This window comes from Cydia fagiglandana, chromosome 25 (assembly GCF_963556715.1).
Source record: "Cydia fagiglandana chromosome 25, ilCydFagi1.1, whole genome shotgun sequence".
In the NCBI taxonomy this organism is placed as follows: domain Eukaryota; kingdom Metazoa; phylum Arthropoda; class Insecta; order Lepidoptera; family Tortricidae; genus Cydia; species Cydia fagiglandana.
Genome location: NC_085956.1, coordinates 7020373 through 7039310, shown reverse-complemented (window position 1 = coordinate 7039310; position 18938 = coordinate 7020373). Strand labels below are relative to the sequence as shown.

Genomic DNA, 18938 nt, shown 5'->3' with positions numbered 1-18938 from the left:
ATAAAAGAAACTATGACTCCAACATAAAGTGAAAGCATCTATGGCAATCGCATCTGGGTCCTTTCCCCATGACACATAATTATGGCATTTTGCATTGGCGCGAGATGCGAAAAGATCAACTTCTGGATGTCCAAATCTTTTTATTATGCCCTGAAACGCTTCCTCGGACAATTCCCATTCTGTATCGAGATTTATTTTCCGTGATTCTCGATCAGCCTCGATATTATCTTTCGTATTTATATACGAAGCGAAAATCCATAAATTTCGCTCCTCGCACCACTGCCAAATTTGCCTCGAAAGGTTGTTCAGGTGAGGGAACTGAACGCCACCCATGCGATTGACATAGCTGATAGCCGTCGTATTATCTATACGCAGTAATATAGAACAATCATGTCTATCATGTGCGAAATATTTTAAAGCCAGAAAAACAGCCAAAAGTTCGAGCTGATTTATGTGGAAAGATCTTTCTTCCGATCTCCATGCTCCGTGCGCTCGGAGATTATTCGAGAACGCTCCCCAACCGGTCCGAGATGCATCAGAAAATATCTCGAGTGAATAGGTGATAGGTAGCAAAGAGTGTGAGCATGAAGATATCTTATCTTTCCACCAAATCAGATCTTTTAGAATAATTTTTGGTAATTTTATTTTACTGTTATAGTTTGCATCGTGTTGCAAAGTTAGAAATTTCTGTCTTTCTAATATTCTCGTGTAAAGCCACCCATACTTGGCCGCAGGGCAAGCGGCGATAAGAACTCCTATGAGTTGTGAAAATTCCCTAATTGTACAAGAAGGGAGTGACGAAAACTTTTTAACAAGGGCTGCGATTTTTTCGCGTTTTTCGGTGGGTAAAGATAGTGTCATATCCACTGAATTAAACATGAAGCCTAGGTAACGACAGGTTTGCTGGGGTTCCAGACTACTCTTTTGATAATTTATCACAAAGCCCAGACATTCTAATAGTTTAATGGTTTGTTTAACATTACACAAGCATTCATCGTAACTATCCCCAATGCATAAGATGTCATCCAAGAAAAACACAGATTTATGGCCTTGCGCTCTTAGATAGGTAACAACCTCTCTCATAATTTTTGTGAAGGTTCTTGGAGCCAAAGAAAGCCCATACGGCAAAGCCGTGAACTCATAGGTTAGTAAATCTGAGTTTTCATCTTCAAAATGGAAGCGCAAATATTTTCGGCAATGAGCCGCCATCGGAATCAAAAAGTATGCTTCTTTTAAATCTACCGTGACCATATAGCCGCGATAGGGGATTAATTTTGCAGCTGTTCGGTGATCTTCCATTTTAACCCTTTGACCGCCGTTGTCCGGTATAGAAGACAACGATAGAACGATACGCTGGCGCCGTCGTCTTGTATACAAGACACAAATTCAACCACTGAGTTAATGGGAAAATAATAACAATTGCAATTTCATTTACACTCGTGTTCATATTTAAGGTCTTTGTTTTTTCATTTATTTGCTTTTTAAGCCGCTATATAAATCCCTTCTTTTATAATAAGGCATTTAAAAAAATTGCTCCAATTTTCAACATTTTTCATGTTCCTCGTCGCCGTTGTCTTGTATAAAAGACAGCTAGGGATGGGAATGTTAACTCGATATGGGAATTTTTAAAGTAAATATAAAGTCAGAAATATGTTTTTATCTAAATATTTGAACACTTGTTAATCGCCAATTTTTTTCAACGAGTAGTAGGTATAACTACTTACGAGTACTAGAATACGTAGAACGAGAGTCAGATAGGCATAACTATATTTAAAGTTCAGGCAGCTTCTTTAGTTCTATAAACTAGAGTCAGACAAGTAAATTTGCCCTTGTAGATTGTGGACTATTTAATTGCAGAAGAGATAAATAAAAAAAATAATTGATGTTCTTTTATAGCTTAGTGGGAAGGGATACACCGCAGCGACCGCTTCGCACAAGAGTGGTACAGGGACATACCTGTTTATCAGACTTTAGTTTTTTGTTATAACATTGAAGTTAATGTGTAATTTTTTTATAACAAGTCGTTGAACGTTTTTTTGATAAGAGTTTGCCTATATTAATGTAAACCAAACTGAAATTTAATTATAGATTCTAATTCCGGAATAATATCTTCACTCATTAAAAATTCAACCCACGTGTAATTTTCACTAAAACAGTTCCGGTATATTGACTTTATCGACACATGATGCGCAGCTTTAACGTTACGCCAATAAAGTTTACGTACCGACAAGCGCTTACGCCGTTGACCTAGAGACTATTATTACTTGATCCGCGCGGAAACAGTCCTTGTCGATCTGCACTGCGGGCAGTCCATGCGCGCCGTTGTCTTGTATAAAAGACTTCTCGTACAGCCTAGTGCGGCGATATCACGTCTTGAATCGACATTGTTTAGTGGTTGTTTTTTATGTTAAATCCCTATATTTTAGACATTTTCGGGTGTAAAACATATGTTTAATTTTGGCAATTTGGAATTAAATTAAAACAGGATAAGAACAAAGCTAAATTAAAAAGATTTTTACCATAAATTGTAAATATCGATATCACTATTTGCAATCCCTAAACTTTTTATTAGTTGTTTACTTAAAATTTGCTCTGGCGTGTGAGTGAGCGTCTTTGCGGACTAGGTCCGGCGGCCAAAAGGTTAAAATGATCCTTGGGTACAAATTTGTTCAATTTCGCTAAATTAAGAATAAAGCGTTTGCCTCCATTAGATTTTGGGGCTAAAAAAGTTCTAGAAATAAATTGGTCTCCTTGCTCAGTGCAAGGTGCAACAGCACCTAACTGCAGTAAATTTTGAATAGCCCCCATCATGTCGGCTTTTTCTGAGGCAGACCAATTTATTTTGGGAACAAAATCTTGAATGACTTGTCTTTCAAAAGGGATAGAGTAACCCTCTTTCAGCCAGGTCAAAATAACTTCATTTGAAGTTATTTTGCACCAGCAATCATAAAATAACCTTATTCGTCCTGCATGAGGTACCTGGCTCATTGCTGAGGGGCAACACGAGTCTTGCCCTGACCCGCCGGCTTGGCTTGGGGATTCGGCGCTGGTTTGCGGCCCGCTGTAGCTTTCCTCTGTCCTCCCCGCCCCCCCCTGTTTGACTGGTACCGTGTAGGTCCTGCCCAGTTTCCCTGAAACTGGTACTGACTGCGTGGGACATTAGGAGTCGAGCTTGAGGAGGCTGGTGTATTTTTAACGGCAGGTACAGCTTTCTTGATCTGCAACCCCTGTTTTTCAATAGCTTTTGAAGCTTTGATTTTCTCTGGAAGCTTGTTTCCAAATAGTAGCTCATCCCTTTCCTCATCTTGGATGATGTTCAGGAAAGGTTTGGCTAGCCCTGGGGTTATCAGTTTTATGCGGGTTTTGGTCTCCCCAAAATGCAGGTCAGACAGGATCCGACAACTGTCACTTAACAGCTTTATGGCTGTGACTTTGTCGTTGGATGTGAGTAGGATCGATAGGGCTCGATTCACAGCTGTAATTCCTAGGCCAAGCTGTTGCTGGCTGGCCTCCAACTTCTTATCCCTGTTGCGAGCCATCTCTGAAATGGCTGCGGAGATTTCCGGGTTTAACTTCGGTGCCTGTAACAGGGTACAGTTTTCTGGAATGAGGTATTCATTCTTTAATTTTTCTTTTGCCTCTGAGGGCAAGCCTTTCCGCAGTAGCGGTAGCCAGAGGGATGCCAAATTTCCGTGAATCTTGTCTCCGAATTTGGGTTTGTCATCTGTCGCTTCGCCAAGTGCAGTGACGAGTTCTGGGTCCAGATCAGGTATTTCAGCACTCTCGGGGACTGGGGCTACGTCGGGCGCGTCGGGTGCCGGAGACCCGTCTGCCGGTGCAGCCTCTGGAACTTCCTCATTGTAAGGCGCATCCGCGCCTTGGCTATCGTCGGGAGCATCCGGAATAACTAGGACTTCTGGCTCGAGGAACTCCTCGTCTTCTGTATGGAACAGATAACAAACGGATTAGTTTAGTGAAAACTAATAATGGGCCAGGTAAAACCTTGGACAGTACGTGCGCGAGTGCGCATTTTACTCTTAATCTTATCTCTCGTATAAAGGTTAAGGTGGTATTATTGACATATTAACATGTATTCGTAATAGAATCCCATGTCTTACATGTGTAATGCCTTCGTGTTGACTCACGGCCAACCCCCAGGCTCGCGTCTTTCGTAAAGTACGCGTATGGGAACGACTGTTAGTCGTTATAGAAACATTTACTTACCTGAGTTTTCATCTGATGAAGACGATGAAAACCTTAAACCACTATACTTTCTCAATTTTCTTTGGTAATGCTCTATCTTTTCTTGCCGCTTGCGTTTGGTCATGATCGCCGCCATATTTTTGCTTTGCAATCTATAACCACGCCGACCAAAATGAAATTGAGGTTATAATGATTTCTCTATATCTATGGTTTTTTTTTTTTTGTAACGGTAAGTGGACGCGTGCGTCTGTTGCCGTGCACGAAAAAATAATGAGGATTGCTTCTAGCAACCCCACCAAGATGGGTTGGGGGTGGGGAAGGTTTTTTAGTCAATAGAAATACTTATTTTTCAAAATCTCTAAAAATAAGCGTGCAATATGTTGCCAGTAGATTAAATAAACTACAATAATGTAAACTTAATTATATCGAACAATGAAGCGAGGAAATATTAATTCAAATTAAAAAGTAAATACCTATGCTATATACTGCAAAACGTAATTCAAGACCAAAAAAAGTAAGACAATGTTGCCACTGCAATAATTTGTTTGTAAAATAGTAAATTCATTTTGATAAATAATCACGCTAAGATAATTTATTCATTAGTAATTTTACTCCTACTATTTAAAAAACCGGGCAAGTGCGAGTCGGACTCGCGCACGAAGGGTTCCGTACCATAATGCAAAAAAAAAACAAAAAAAACAAAAAAAAACGGTCACCCATCCAAGTACTGACCACTCCCGACGTTGCTTAACTTTGGTCAAAAACCGGGCAAGTGCGAGTCGGACTCGCGCACGAAGGGTTCCGTACTCCCGACGTTGCTTAACTTTGGTCAAAAATCACGTTTGTTGTATGGGAGCCCCATTTAAATTTTTATTTTATTCTGTTTTTAGTATTTGTTGTTATAGCGGCAACAGAAATACATCATCTGTGAAAATTTCAACTGTCTAGCTATCACGGTTCGTGAGATACAGCCTGGTGACAGACGGACGGACGGACAGCGAAGTCTTAGTAATAGGGTCCCGTTTTACCCTTTGGGTACGGAACCCTAAAAATCACGTTTGTTGTATGAGAGCCCCATTTAAATCTTTATTTTATTCTGTGTTTAGTATTTGTTGTTATAGCGGCAACAGAAATTACATCATCTGTGAAAATTTCAACTGTCTAGCTATCACGGTTCGTGAGATACAGCCTGTTGACAGACGGACGGACGGACGGACGGACAGCGAAGTCTTAGTAATAGGGTCCCGTTTTACCCTTTGGGTACGGAACCCTAAAAAGTACTTTTATTTACTTACATATTTGTACAAAAATACAAGACGCGCTAGTAAAAAAGTGGCAACATTTCTTACTTTTTTTGGTCTTGAATTACGTTTTGCAGTTTAGTTATGTATATTATAACCTAGTCCTTGGTAAGAAGCTCATATTTATCGTTCTATATTTAGCATTTTTAAGCTACACTTAAATCCAGAAATACAAAATCACACCGACAATCACTGATATCTCAAAATATTCTAAATTAATATATTGATTATGCAATTAATAATAACTTATGGGATTATTCTATATCTCAGTGATAATGGGCGGGTTGTGATAACAACGAGAATAGAATGTTTCGTGGTAATGCTATAAATAAATAGAGCAATTTTAAAATAATAGTCCGGCCTACTATTTGACAATAGAAAAACGCAGGAAAATGGATATTTATAATGTCTTTAAAAAAGAAAATTTAAGTCGATTAGGTAATAGAAGAAATATTAGATTTTTTAATCCTTTTCTCAAAATATAGGTATATTTCTTATGAAGAAAATAATAAATATTTATAATTGTAATGTATAACCTTATATACTTACCTATTGTATTTCTTAGCCGGACTATTTTTTTCATATTGTGCATCTCACAATTTTTAGAATTTAACGGACGGAATGAAATATGTGTCCCAAGTAAACCCAACCTCCCAAGATTTTTCTTCCAATTCCATTTCCATTTTTCATACATTATTTATTACATGTCAGTCACGGAATGGACAGTACGAAATAGTTGTTTGACGATACAAGTGCGAAAAAGAGAAACTCGTGTCGATTTAAAACACTCCCTTCGGTCGTGTTTTAATTTATCGCCAGGCGTTTCGAATTACCTATTCGCACGTGTATCGTACAACGTTTTACAGTAAGTACATATGGCTCTTTAAACTTTTGACATACGCACGAAAAGTGCTATTTTACGCACTAATGCGGGAAAATAGGCACATATGTACTGTAAAATGCATTATTGGGAAACTTTTTTCAACATAAAAAACTCTTGATATTGGTTTGTATTTACAACAATTGATATTAGAAGGATAATGTTTCTTCTAAAAGTCGGAAGCGTGACGAAGTAACAATCAGACAGATTGGAATGGAGTATGAGCTCTTAAAATATTACATTTCAAATCTATTTTACTGTTATCATCATAATATTCGTTCCATGGATGTTTTCTATGTACCTATGGGTATATTTTTACCCGACTACGGCAACGCAAAAGGAGGGTTATGATTTTGACCGGTATGTATGTATGTGGGTATGTATGTATGTTCATTTGTTCCATCATAACTTCTACAGTACACATTATAATTTGACAAACGATATGTCATTCTAATCGTCTTAATTTTGACCTGTATTTTACTTCATGTTTTAAAACTTAAAACTTTTAAGTAACACTAAGGGCCACTTGGGTTGTCCAGGGTTATCCAACTAACTCGGAGTTAAGTAACCGTTTATACAGTACAGTTTAACCCAGTATAAATGAGTTAGTTGGCTAACCCTGGATCTTGCGTGGCCGTGGCCCAAAAGTTTAAATTTTTTTTCGTTGTTTAATGGTTCCCGTTTGCAAAACTACGTTTTATTAGTCTTATAGGGCCCTCAAGATTTTTTTTTGTCACCGTAAACCAGAACCCACTACCTCCTGGCTTAAAGCCAAACGCACCTACCACTATTTACCTGCCCAGAAAGTTAATTAAGTAAATTAAAAGTACTGTAGAAAAACTTAAAGGACTGACAAGTTTGAGTTGCTTGCAGTTAATCTTAAACTTTCAAGATTCTTGACGACTTTTGCGGTTTTAGATTAGCCACCGTGTTTAGATTCGTAGGTACCGAATGAGGAGAGTCTTTTCAAAAGGGCTGATTTCTCCATGAATACCATCAAAATAAGTCGTTTTTAAAAGACACCTCTAGATTATTCTGATAGCACGATAAATGAAATAAAGGCATATACCAATCCGCCGAAATAAAAATAACTTGCCTATTTGCCCAATAATAATAACTATTGATTATCTATAAACATATGAAAATATATTGTTACGTCATCAGCGTCATCGTATTTAGGCACATGTCGTTTAAAACGACATAACCGTTAAGATCGGGCATGGCGCTTACGCCCTTTCTCAACGTATGAAATATGTGGCAACTTTATTCCAAAATGGCGGACGCTAGTCACGTCCCGATGATCAGCGATCCGGGGAAGTTAACCGTTTCATACTTGATATGCAGGTTGTTTGATGAATACTGAGTTTATTCTATTTATTTTGCATAGGTAGGTAAATATTGGTACGTTGGTTAGATATTTAATAACAGGCATTTCGTTACATCACAAATTGCTGAAAGATAAGATCGCTTAGGGTGGTATTCCACCTGTCCAATTTCTTTGTCCAATGTGTATTGCGTCTCATATTTTGTTTAAGCACACTAGTGCCAATTTTAAATAATCACAATATTATGCAGTGGCGCTAGTGTGCACATTGATGGGCTTTTAAAAACCCCGAGTTCTTCTTATTTATTACGCGTGACACGCACACCTTCGTAACTTGAGAGGGCTAATCGGTGAATGGCTATCCCCAGCGCTATCCGCGATACGCGAGCATATGTGCGTGAAAAATTGTCTTGTCATGAAGTCACAGTTTTAAACCGACTTGAAAATTTCAAAAGGAAGATTTTCTTTTGTTCTCCCTTGTACCGACCCTAATCTACAGGGCCGCCGCCCGTTTTCTAAAACGGTTTAAACCAAACTTTCTACAACAGCCCAGCTTTTAAACACGCTTTAACATATAACCTTTCACATTCCAGCACCATGCGACTACTAGTGGCCGCCATTTTGTTCGTGTCGGCCATCTTGTGGAGCGACGGCCTCGAGCTGAGCCCGCGCCCGCGTCGCCCGGAGCGCTTCGACACGGCTGAACAGATCTCCAACTATCTGAAGGAGCTGCAGGAGTATTATTCTGTGCATGGTCGGGGCCGGTGAGACAATCATTGGCGTATATCTCAGGACTAGCCTTAAGCCCCCTCCAGACTATGCGCGAGAATCGCGGCTTCGCGCACGAGTGTGGAGGAGGCTATACGGCTCGGCCACGACACCGAGCGACTTGCGACGGCGGGAGCGATAACCATAGGTTGGAGCGAAAGGTCCTAGGAAACCTATGGTTATCGCTCCCGCCGTCGCAAGTCGCTCGATGGTTGGCCGAGCCGTTAGATAGTGCGAGAACTCGCATGCGAGTGTCATTACATTGCGTAATTTGATCGGTCGGCTGAGTTGATGTAATTGTAACCTCAATGGTCCGCAATGTAATAAAGCTGACCACTGACTAACAATCCGCCGGACGATATCGGCCGGTCAGTTGTTCAGAACTGCCAAATTTTTGTTCTAACTGACAGGCCGATATCGTCAGGCGGCCTGTTAGTCAGTGGTCTACTTAAAATCGCATGCGAGTTCGCGCGCCGTCTAAATGAGCCCGGCAATAACTGTCAGAAAAATGACTTATCTAATCCATATCGTTTCAAGATCTATTAACTGACGTCTCTTAAATTTCGAATGGGACATGAATGGGCCCAGTACAGCGGCGGTGTGATACCGCTACAACGCGATTGGTTGATGAGTTCGCAACACGTGCGGGATTGGTCGCAACTAGTTGCGTAAAGCCCCCTCCAGACTATGCGCGTGAATCGCGGGCGAAGCCGCGAACGCGAGTGTGGAGTCGATTTTCGCAGACAGTGAAATCGACTTCACACTCGCGTTCGCGGCTTCGCCCGCGATTCACGCGCATAGTCTGGAGGAGGCTTTAGGGACGACTCACGCTAATAGACCGGGCTGAGGGGCTACCGCGAAAACCGAAATTCGCAAATTGCGGGGATTTTTCTCTTTTACTCCAATCAAGGCGTAATTAGAGTGACAGAGAAAAATGCCCGCAATTTGCGAACTTCGATTTTCGCGGTTATAGCCCTGAGTCCGGGCTAAGGCGTCCGACATGTCATTTTATATGACGGCTGACGGTGATCACGTGGTGCTTTCCATAGAAAACGAAGCGCCGGACCCTCCGGCCCGGCCCTGGCTCGGTCTAGCGTGAGTAGGTTTGCCATACGTCCGGATTTGTCCGGACATGTCCGGATTTTGACCCTTTGTCCGGATTGTAGCCGGACTTGGCATGTGTCCGGATTTTCAGGAATGACCTAATAAAAATAAAATGCGCGCCCGGGGAGGAGGCTACGGGATCGGGCGAAGGGAAATGGAAAAGTAGGTCCACGATACAGCTTAGTACACCACAGAGAGCAGCGCGCCGCCGGGGCGTCGTTCAAGCTACGCCAAATCTCTGCTACAAGAAATGTCCGGATTTTTTGGGTGATGTCCGGATTTTTATCAGGACATTTAAGAGCCAACAGGAGTGGTCATTTCTCCATACAAACGTACTCCTCGTTTTCCTCCGTGGGTTTTGAAGCTAGAGCAATGATTTTTTCAACACAGATTAATATTGTCAATATCTGTGTCGAACCGTTTTGCTTTTTTTGATATTTTTGTTTTTTAAGGCGCTAGTGCCCTTCAAAAATGGCCAGAATGGCCTAATTGACTATGCCGCAATGAGAGGCGTGGCATTCAAAACTGATACCTATCAATTAGCCAAAAAATCAAAACGGTCCGACACAGATAATTTCATAATCATTTAGATTTCCAAATTTGGTTAAGATTGCTTAAGTTTTGGAGGAGGAAACAGAGGAGTACGAAACCTCGATTTTTGAGATTTTTACGCAGGATTTTTCGCCTTGTCCTTATCGCACTACTTTTAGGTGCCGCTTCCGTTAGCGAGACAGGTATATTTACCTAAAATATTTAAAACTCAGCTCCTGTTTCGTCTTAATTCTTCCATATGGCAACCCTAAGCGGGAGTCATCGTTTAGACTGCACGATTGGCTCGAATTCGAGAGTGACATCGCTGAACCAGTACCATTTTTAGTGTCCGTAAGGCCTGTCCTGAAATATAGGGCAATGCAGTCCATAGTTTTGCATTGTAGTGGATTTAGGGGGGTTAAGGGCTCAAGTTGGCAGCGAGCACAGACTGTACTTCTTTACCAACCGCCTGAGATAAGATGGCAAACCATGAAACTAACGTTCACGTCTTCTCACTGGTTCCGCTACTCCCCGTGGGATGTCGCTAGTGGCGCATGCTTTTAGTACCTACTTACAGTGAGCTACAGATGGCGCTTTTTACAACAATGATAACTTTTAACATTTCTTGTACACACGTCTATTTCTTAGGCGACACTACAGACATAAACGTTTGATGAAACCTAACGTATGAACTATCAATTAATAGTCATGTGAAGCTAGCCGCCGCCACATCGATATTCTGAAACATTATGAACTTCGCATAAACATTCACGTAACATATCTATGGGCCCGATTCGGATTTTGAAATAGACATGTATTAGATATCTTTTAGACATCACCAAGATACGATAACGATATGTTTAAGATCTAACCTGTCAAATTTGACTTTGCGCGATTCTGGAGATACTCTTGAACGATTTCCACAGGATATGACTTAGAGATCCAATTCACATTTAATAGATATCTTACTCTATCTAACGTAAAAGTGACATTGCTTGTCCGAATTGTGCTGCAAAAGAGAACTAGTTTATATCTAAACTATAACGTATCTAGAATGGAACTAGTATGTGTCGTCTCTTGTGAATATCTTGAAGTTCGAATACGGCAGTATGTCTAGTAGTAGTTTTCGTTGCTAGAAAAGTTTTTTTGAATGACAAATAAATTACAATTCATTCATTCATTGTACCTATTAATATATTTATCAACATAAAACAAAATAAAAAAAAAACAACATACATCCGAATTGATAACCTCCTCCTTATGAGATTAGAAGTCAGTTAAAAATTAATATCAGACATCCAGGCAGACATACACACATGTTACTTTAACGTAAATGTTTAAAGAGTATATCCATACAGTATATCGTTTTAAAATAAGAGCACTTCGATTGTATAAGAGCGGCATTTTGGCGAGGGATTCGTTTGACTCAAAACTACCGCTTTTAGGGTTCCGGACCCAAAGGGTAAAACGGGACCCTATTACTAAGACTCTGCTGTCCGTCCGTCCGTCCGTCCGTCCGTCTGTCACCAGGCTGTATCTCACGAACCGTGATAGCTAGACAGTTGAAATTTTCACAGATGATTTATTTCTGTTGCCGCTATAACAAGAAATACTAAAAACAGAATAAAACAAAGATTTAAGTGGGGCACCCATACAACAAACGTGATTTTAGACCGAAGTTAAGCAACGTCGGGCGGGGTCAGTACTTCGATGGGTGACCGTTTTTTTTTTGCTTTTTTTGCATTATGGTACGGAACCCTTCGTGCGCGAGTCCGACTCGCACTTGTTTAACTTTATTTAAATTATTTTCACTTAGTTAAAAGTACTCTTTTCTTTCCAGTTACGGCAAAAGACAGATGCACATATCGGACGCGTCGGTAATATTCAAGGAGTTCCCATTTTTCGACCACAGCCTCCAGAACCTGAACGAAGATACGGTATTTAAGGCGCTCGCGTACCAGTAAAATGATGAATGCATTGGAAATTGGCAATATTGTCGGAAATATTGCCGAAGCGTTGACAATATAGTCGGAAATATTGCTGAGGTCTTCCTAGAATTGTATGTTAAAAACGTTTCCTTGTATACATTACCGTATTTTTTTCATGAACATAAACAAGTGAGTTTTAGGCAAAGATTCTTGCGAAGCATAAATATGATGACTATTTTTGTTGGTAGTATTCCCGATGTGTTTTTTGGAAAGGAATATATCTTCGGGTGACAAGCAAAAGTCACTAAGTACCGTACCATCAAAAAATTAAAGTAACAATGCACTTTATTACACTTGTAACACGGTTTATTGTCCAATAATTTCAATTGTGTTAGTTAGTGACTTTTGCTTGTCACCCGACGATATAGTTTGTAATACTACTTTAAAAAAATAGTCTTGATTTCCTAGGGAATATTGCTAGCAATATTAAATACCTTAAATATTGCAGAGGCTCAAAAATTATATTTCGTAAATTCCTTTTTGTTATATGAGTGATTATTAAAGTAATAAATTTAATAAATATTTAAAACTGATTTACTTACTGCTGCAATAATTAAACTAATTAAATACATATCTAATAGAGTAATATGTAATTTGCTAATTTTTTAATTACATTACCTACCTTTAAACCTTTTTGAGATATAAATTTATTTTAGCATTAGACTAAAAATACGTGTCAAGCTCGATTTCCACCGGCTTGCTTATTTCAATTGTGCTCCTTAACCTACAGGTCTCAGGACAATTTGCTCCGGGTTGCCCAATAGAATTCTAGCACTCCGCAAATGATACATTTGTTAAGCTATTATGATGTTTGTTGAATTTTATAATAATTTTAAAACAAAATTGTATAAAGCTAGTTTGAAGTTTTAAAGAAAATTTAACAGATGTAAAGTTTATTATTTTTTAATAATTTTCTGTAACCGATTAATCGATTATTTATTTGTTCTAGTCAATTATTATTACCTGTCTAGTCAATTATTATTTTAATAACTCTGGTAATTAATCCCTGAACATAATTTACAGGCTGGGTGTTAAATTATTTTCAGGGATTCAATCATTATGAAAAAAGTAGTGTAAAATATGAGCAGTTATGGATAATTAGTTGTAATTGTATTCCAAAATGCAAAAGTTTCAAAGTTACAGTTGTTTTATTTATGTAAGGTCAGTGGGGTAAGTGTGGCTGAGGGTTAAAGTGTGACTAGCCTTCGCTACGGGCCCATTTTGTTTATTAAATTAATAAACAAAATAGCTCGCAGCCAGTTCATAAATTTGCCATTAAACGCAAATAGAAAGATAGCAAATGTATGAACACTCATTAATCCTGCCTCTAGTTTATAGTTCGTTTTTTTAGCATTGGAAAGAACTTGAAAGAAGGTAAGCGATCTTGACATGTCTTTTAATTGAAAAACGCTTTTTAAAAATCATTAACTATACTTATGAAAACAGAAGAATATAAATGATCGTATTAGATTAATAATTGTTATCTACATATTTGTCGTAACTTATTTTTAAAATTAAAAGACACATCAAGATTGTTTACCTTAAATCTAGTGCTAAAAAAACGAACTATAGTAGATATTTTACAAAATTGCCCCATTTATCGAAACTACCCCAACACCATGGTTCCCGAGCAAAACTAAACAAGTAAAACTAAATAAAATAAGCTTTATTCTTGAGTACCTTTTAGAATAACATACAACATAAACGCATGGCCCGTTCCAGTCTACAGTTTACGAACACGAATACACGATCTATTGCGTCGCAACTGTGTTGTCTTCCACATTTCCCTGCCCACACTCATTGTCGCTGCAGCAAGGAAGAGATTCAATCCTGTCCGTGTACCCTTTCATGTTCAAAACATCGATCACCTGCCGATTCAGCTCAACGTCAGGCCGGTAATGGTCGGAGCATGCCCTTATAGATCTTATAACACCTTCTTCGACCACCATCTCACCAGCCGAAGCCACAGCGTGGCCAGCGAACAGACTGGACGTCCGCAGAACGGTGTTATGCACATTGGATAGTAAGATTTGACCATCTGCTCCCATAGCGAAGATCGCCGCTCGCCTCGATTGGCCAATGTCAGCTTCCCTCGTGTCCACTAAAACCCCTTGCGAATTATACAGTCTTCCGTCTTTGATGAACACCTCCAGAATCGGTCTTTCGTTAACTTTGTAGTAAGTCATAAATGGCGGGCACCGAGCGTCGGACAAACATGTCTTCCCCTCGTTTGCGAATCTCTTTTGCATTTTATAAGTTCTGTAGGCGAAAGCAATGCTTACGGCTCCTGGGTGAGTATCGAACATAGTACAATTAAACGTACCCCAGTCGCATTTCCATATGTTTGAAGACTGTATCCCGTAAAGGGATCCGTCAAAGACAGCCGTATTCGTGTAATCGGCGGCAGGCACTGAAGTTGACTTACAAGGATGACCATAACTACAGTTCCACAGCGTACCACCTTTCGTAACACCAATAACGGAATCTTTTCTAGCTATCAGTCCTCGGAGTTCGCTACCGAACGCTGAGCCAATTTCAAACAAGCGACAGCTGTTTTCTGAACTAACTGAACAGCGCCAGATCTCCTTATTAACCAACGCGGCGTAAATATAGTTCTCCGTGGCCGCTAATGCTGTTACGGCACTGTTGAAATAATTGAAACTCCTGCAGGTATTCGGTTGATGAAGCTCGCACCTCAGCATTCGTCCATCTTGCATACCCGCGTGGATGTATCCTCCTGATATGACCAAGGCATTCATCTGGTTGTGATTATTGAAAGTCGTGCAAGAGTTTTTCTCATATAAGCCGCATCTCAGCATTACCCCGTTAAACAACGACGCATAAAGGTATTCTCCATTAATAACTATTGCAGTGACAGATGTAGAGCTGCTATAAGAGTAGAACATCTCACATACACTGGGGTCCTTGTGCAGACATCTTAGAATATCGCCGTTCGATTTGCCAACAAACATGAGTTCAGGTGTGATGTAGATGGCATCACGGATGGTTATGTCTCTAGAAGGTATTATTCTTGTGAAAGCAGTGGTATTGTTAAACTCACGAGCCACACGTTGATCGATGGATGCAGAGAAAGAAATAGGAGTCGCTATTACTGCCGGAGCCAGTAGAAGTATGGCGACGCCGAAGCATCTGAAGACGTCCATAATTTCTTGAACGACGCGTTGGTACAGACTCAAATTCACGACTCGAATGTTCACAATATGGCGTGTGCTGCGTTTATATTGAGATAATACCTGTACACTAAGTACAAGCGAGAGATAAGAGGGTAGGGGCAGAGGTCACGTTGACAAGAAAATGATAATGTTTAAGACATATCAACTTCAATACTTAATGTCGAAAGTTTTGTTGAGGAGTTCATTTGATCTTTATCCTCCTAAGGCCCAAATGTCCCACCTATAGTACTTATTCAGTTCAATGAAATTTAAATTATATTCGATTGGAACAGATTTGCTTTTTCTTTGTTTCGTACAGTTTTTGAACAACGCAAAATCAATTCTATATTCTACACAAAAGGTTCAAATTTTTGTGGCAAATATCGCATTTTTTCATTTATATGGCTGGGCTTTAGGAGGTTATGAATAGGTAGGTTCCACTTCAAAACATGATCCATCCATTTCCTAGAGCGTAATCACGAGTTTAAGGTACTCTTGCAAGTAATTCCGCGTCACAATAATAATAATAATAAGCGCTGGTGGCCTAGCGGTAAGAGTGTGCGACTTTCACCCGGAGGTCGCGGGTTCAAACCCCGGCTCATACCAATGAGTTTTTCGGAACTTATTGTACGAAATATCATTTGAATTTTACCAGTGGCTTTTCGGTGAAGGAAAACAATGTGAGGAAACCGGACTAATGCCAATAAGGCCTAGTTTCCCCTCTGGGTTGGAAGGTCAGATGGCAGTCGCTTTCGTAAAAACTAGTGCTTACGTCAATTCTTGGGATTAGTTGTCAAGCGGACCTCAGGCTCCCATGAGCGCTAGCAAAATCAAAATGCCGGGATAACGCGAGGAAGAAGAAGAAGAATTAATTCCGCGTCATCAATTGGTGCTTGAAGACGATGTTGTGTGCATGGGGACGCACGGCCAAAGCAGGCGAGTTGTCGATCGGCCTCCAGGAGACGTTCGACGTGCCTTTCTGTCGCACTTGTAAATTCGTACGTAAGTGTGACAGGGAGGCAACACGACGAATGTGGTTCACGGTAGGCCCTCTGTGTTCATTCAGCCCGTTTCCCTGCAGGTTACTGTCCCGGCGTCCCGACTACTCTTACCTAAGGGGTCATCCATTAATTACGTCACACGAATTTCTAGGTTTTTTGACCCCTCCCCCCCTCCTTGTCACACTTGGTCACATTTGGCAAACCCCTCCCCCCTAGTGTGACGTCACATTTTTTCTACGAAATCGCCAAATCGAATTAAGTAAGTACCTAAGTATTATTAATATTTTATCAAAATATTTTTGACGATACAAATATTAGTAATTTTATAATCCAAAACTGCTTAGGAAAGAAAATTAAACAAATAAAAACGATTATCGTTTTAAAAACTTGTTATTTAAATGTATAGCGAATAAAATAATTTAAATAAATTTTCGGTTACTGATGAAGTTAAAGTGACGTCACAAAGTTTGTGTCTCCCCCCTCCCCCATGTCACAATATGTCACATTTTCTTGACCCCCTCCCTCCCCCTAAACGTGTGATGTAATTAATGGATGACCCCTAATGGTGCTTACTAAGAACATATTTATAAACAAGTTGTTCAAAATACCAAATCGCTGTAGTATGCCTGTAATATGCGAAGAGTTCCCTTAATTTAGAACCGGCAAAGAATTATATGACAAAGAACAACTCTCAATCTTCAAAAGTGTGACCAAAAATGAAATGCAAGTGTGTGCGTAAATTGTCTATGTGAGATCAAAAATAGTGATGTCATGTTACAACATATTACTAATCTGTCGATGTTTGATTGCTTTATCGACTACTTTTTCAAATGTGTTATTTTAAACATTAAAATTCTACGACAATTTGACGTATAAATAACAATTGCACTGCGTTTGCCATCAAAATCGTTACAGACTTATCTTAATGTAACTCTTACTGTGTTGCAAAGTGAAGTTATCATGACACGCTAAACATGAACACCTTCAAAAAGGTATAACAATATTATTTGAAGTCGGTTATAAAAACTAATATCTTGTGAAGAAATAATTACATAGCTATTAATATACCGACAAGTTATCGATACTGTCATATGAACATTTTGTCAAGCCCTAGCGTAAACGAACAGTTTATGTTTTTACACAAAATATCCTAAATTATTGACTAATATGATAAAATATTAGCACGGAACGGAAGAAAAACTTATAATGAACTGTATAAACCGGCTTCTTACACTTTTTACGCTTTTAATTTGCCACAATACTTATCGTTATGAAAATTTCGTTCGGAATATCATAAATCCTCTTAAATGAGTAATTGCTTGGATTATTTGGCCCTGTGACACTGCAATCCGGCACACTACAAGACACCATCTTCACTGAATTACTTTATTTAATACTTTTCGTCCTAATCCGTGTATATTTTTCAATTTGAAAATTACCGTGATACGCTCTTGGCCGTCCGCGGCCGTCGTCAAACTCAAAAGTGGTTACGTTTTCTCATTGGTAGTCTGACTCTTTCGCACTCATGGGATGTTCATATACGTGATGGCTTCCCTTTCGCACACTTCAGCTGTCTGTCAAGCGCAAGCGAATCCTAGGTCTATGCCCCCTGGTGCGTTCACAAAGTAATGTCGTTGTCAGGATTTGAACCTGGGCCCATCGGCTTCACAAGTAGAGTCACTAACCACTTGGCCTAGACCGGTCAACAAACCTATAGAAATTCTATGTTTCTGTTGATACCATTTTACATTTTGTGGTTTTATACCTCAATTGTTTTTTTCCTCAAAAAAAGGGTTATTACGCTCTGGGGTAACCGTCACATCACATTTTACCCAATAACAAACTTCTCGTAATTTGGCAGAGGGTCATTTGGATAACCCCTTTAATGATAATATGCCTGATAAAATGCTACAAGCAAAGTTTTATGAGTTTGGTATTACAATCATAAACAGGTAAAGCGCTTAGTTTTTCCTGTAGTTGACTCTGTTCACCCAGCTCGGATCACCTGGGTTAATTAAGTAAACTAAACCTTGTGCTACGTACTGTGTACGTGTTTCGGTGGCTGATATTCCTCAACCCACCATCGGAGCGCCAGCTGACATCCACGAGGGTTCATAATACGTAGCCGTCCGGGAGGCGATAGGTAATGGAAATTTGTTCCTGGCTCGCGGTAGGTATATCAAAACAACACAATAGTGGTTTCGATACCCACGAATCAAATGGTATCCCAAGTTAAATAGTACCCTAATGCCTTAGAAATAAATCCTAATATTGAATACAGTGAAGTCTAGAGTTCGATTTCATCGAATCTATAGCATAACAAACTTACATTTGCAGTTGACAGTGGCGGATATGCAACCCACGAATTGAGTTGTTTTGACAATAATAGACCTTAAAATGAAAGAATTAAGAGTCATATGAAAAGCTTAGTTCCAAATTTTCCCGTCTCCCTGAATCTGGTGGCGCTGCAAAGTGGATTATAAACACGATGCGCGCGCAGCCATTAAGTCGGATGGTGTTTTATGGGACTAACATTGGTGCGAGTATTAATACCTAGTAAAAATAACAGTGAATTAAGGCTAGAGGAAATGGCGTCGAAATTTGAGAAAACCTTCTAGAAATTTTAAGCATGATTGAAAAAAAAAAAGGTGAATATAATCATCTA

General features: G+C 39.6%; 2 protein-coding genes across 2 annotated transcripts in view; one reads left to right on the top strand and one right to left on the bottom strand.

Moving 5' to 3' along the window:
• The window catches only part of LOC134677119 (pro-neuropeptide Y-like), a 39048-nt gene extending 26551 nt beyond the window's left edge, over nucleotides 1–12497 (top strand). The window contains exons 2-3 of the mRNA XM_063535576.1: nucleotides 8302–8472; nucleotides 11952–12497. Coding sequence (XP_063391646.1) covers nucleotides 8306–8472; nucleotides 11952–12075 — 291 coding nt within the window. The 5' untranslated portion in view covers nucleotides 8302–8305 and the 3' untranslated portion in view covers nucleotides 12076–12497. The remainder of the gene's footprint in view (nucleotides 1–8301; nucleotides 8473–11951) is intronic.
• LOC134676752 (uncharacterized) lies at nucleotides 2985–4395 on the bottom strand. Its single transcript, XM_063535136.1, has 2 exons — nucleotides 4219–4395; nucleotides 2985–3937 (listed from the first exon to the last, which is right to left on the bottom strand). Exons 1-2 carry the CDS (start codon nucleotides 4337–4339, stop codon nucleotides 2985–2987), a joined length of 1074 nt encoding a protein of 357 aa, XP_063391206.1. The 5' UTR covers nucleotides 4340–4395.
• Nucleotides 12498–18938: the final 6441 nt, after the last annotated feature.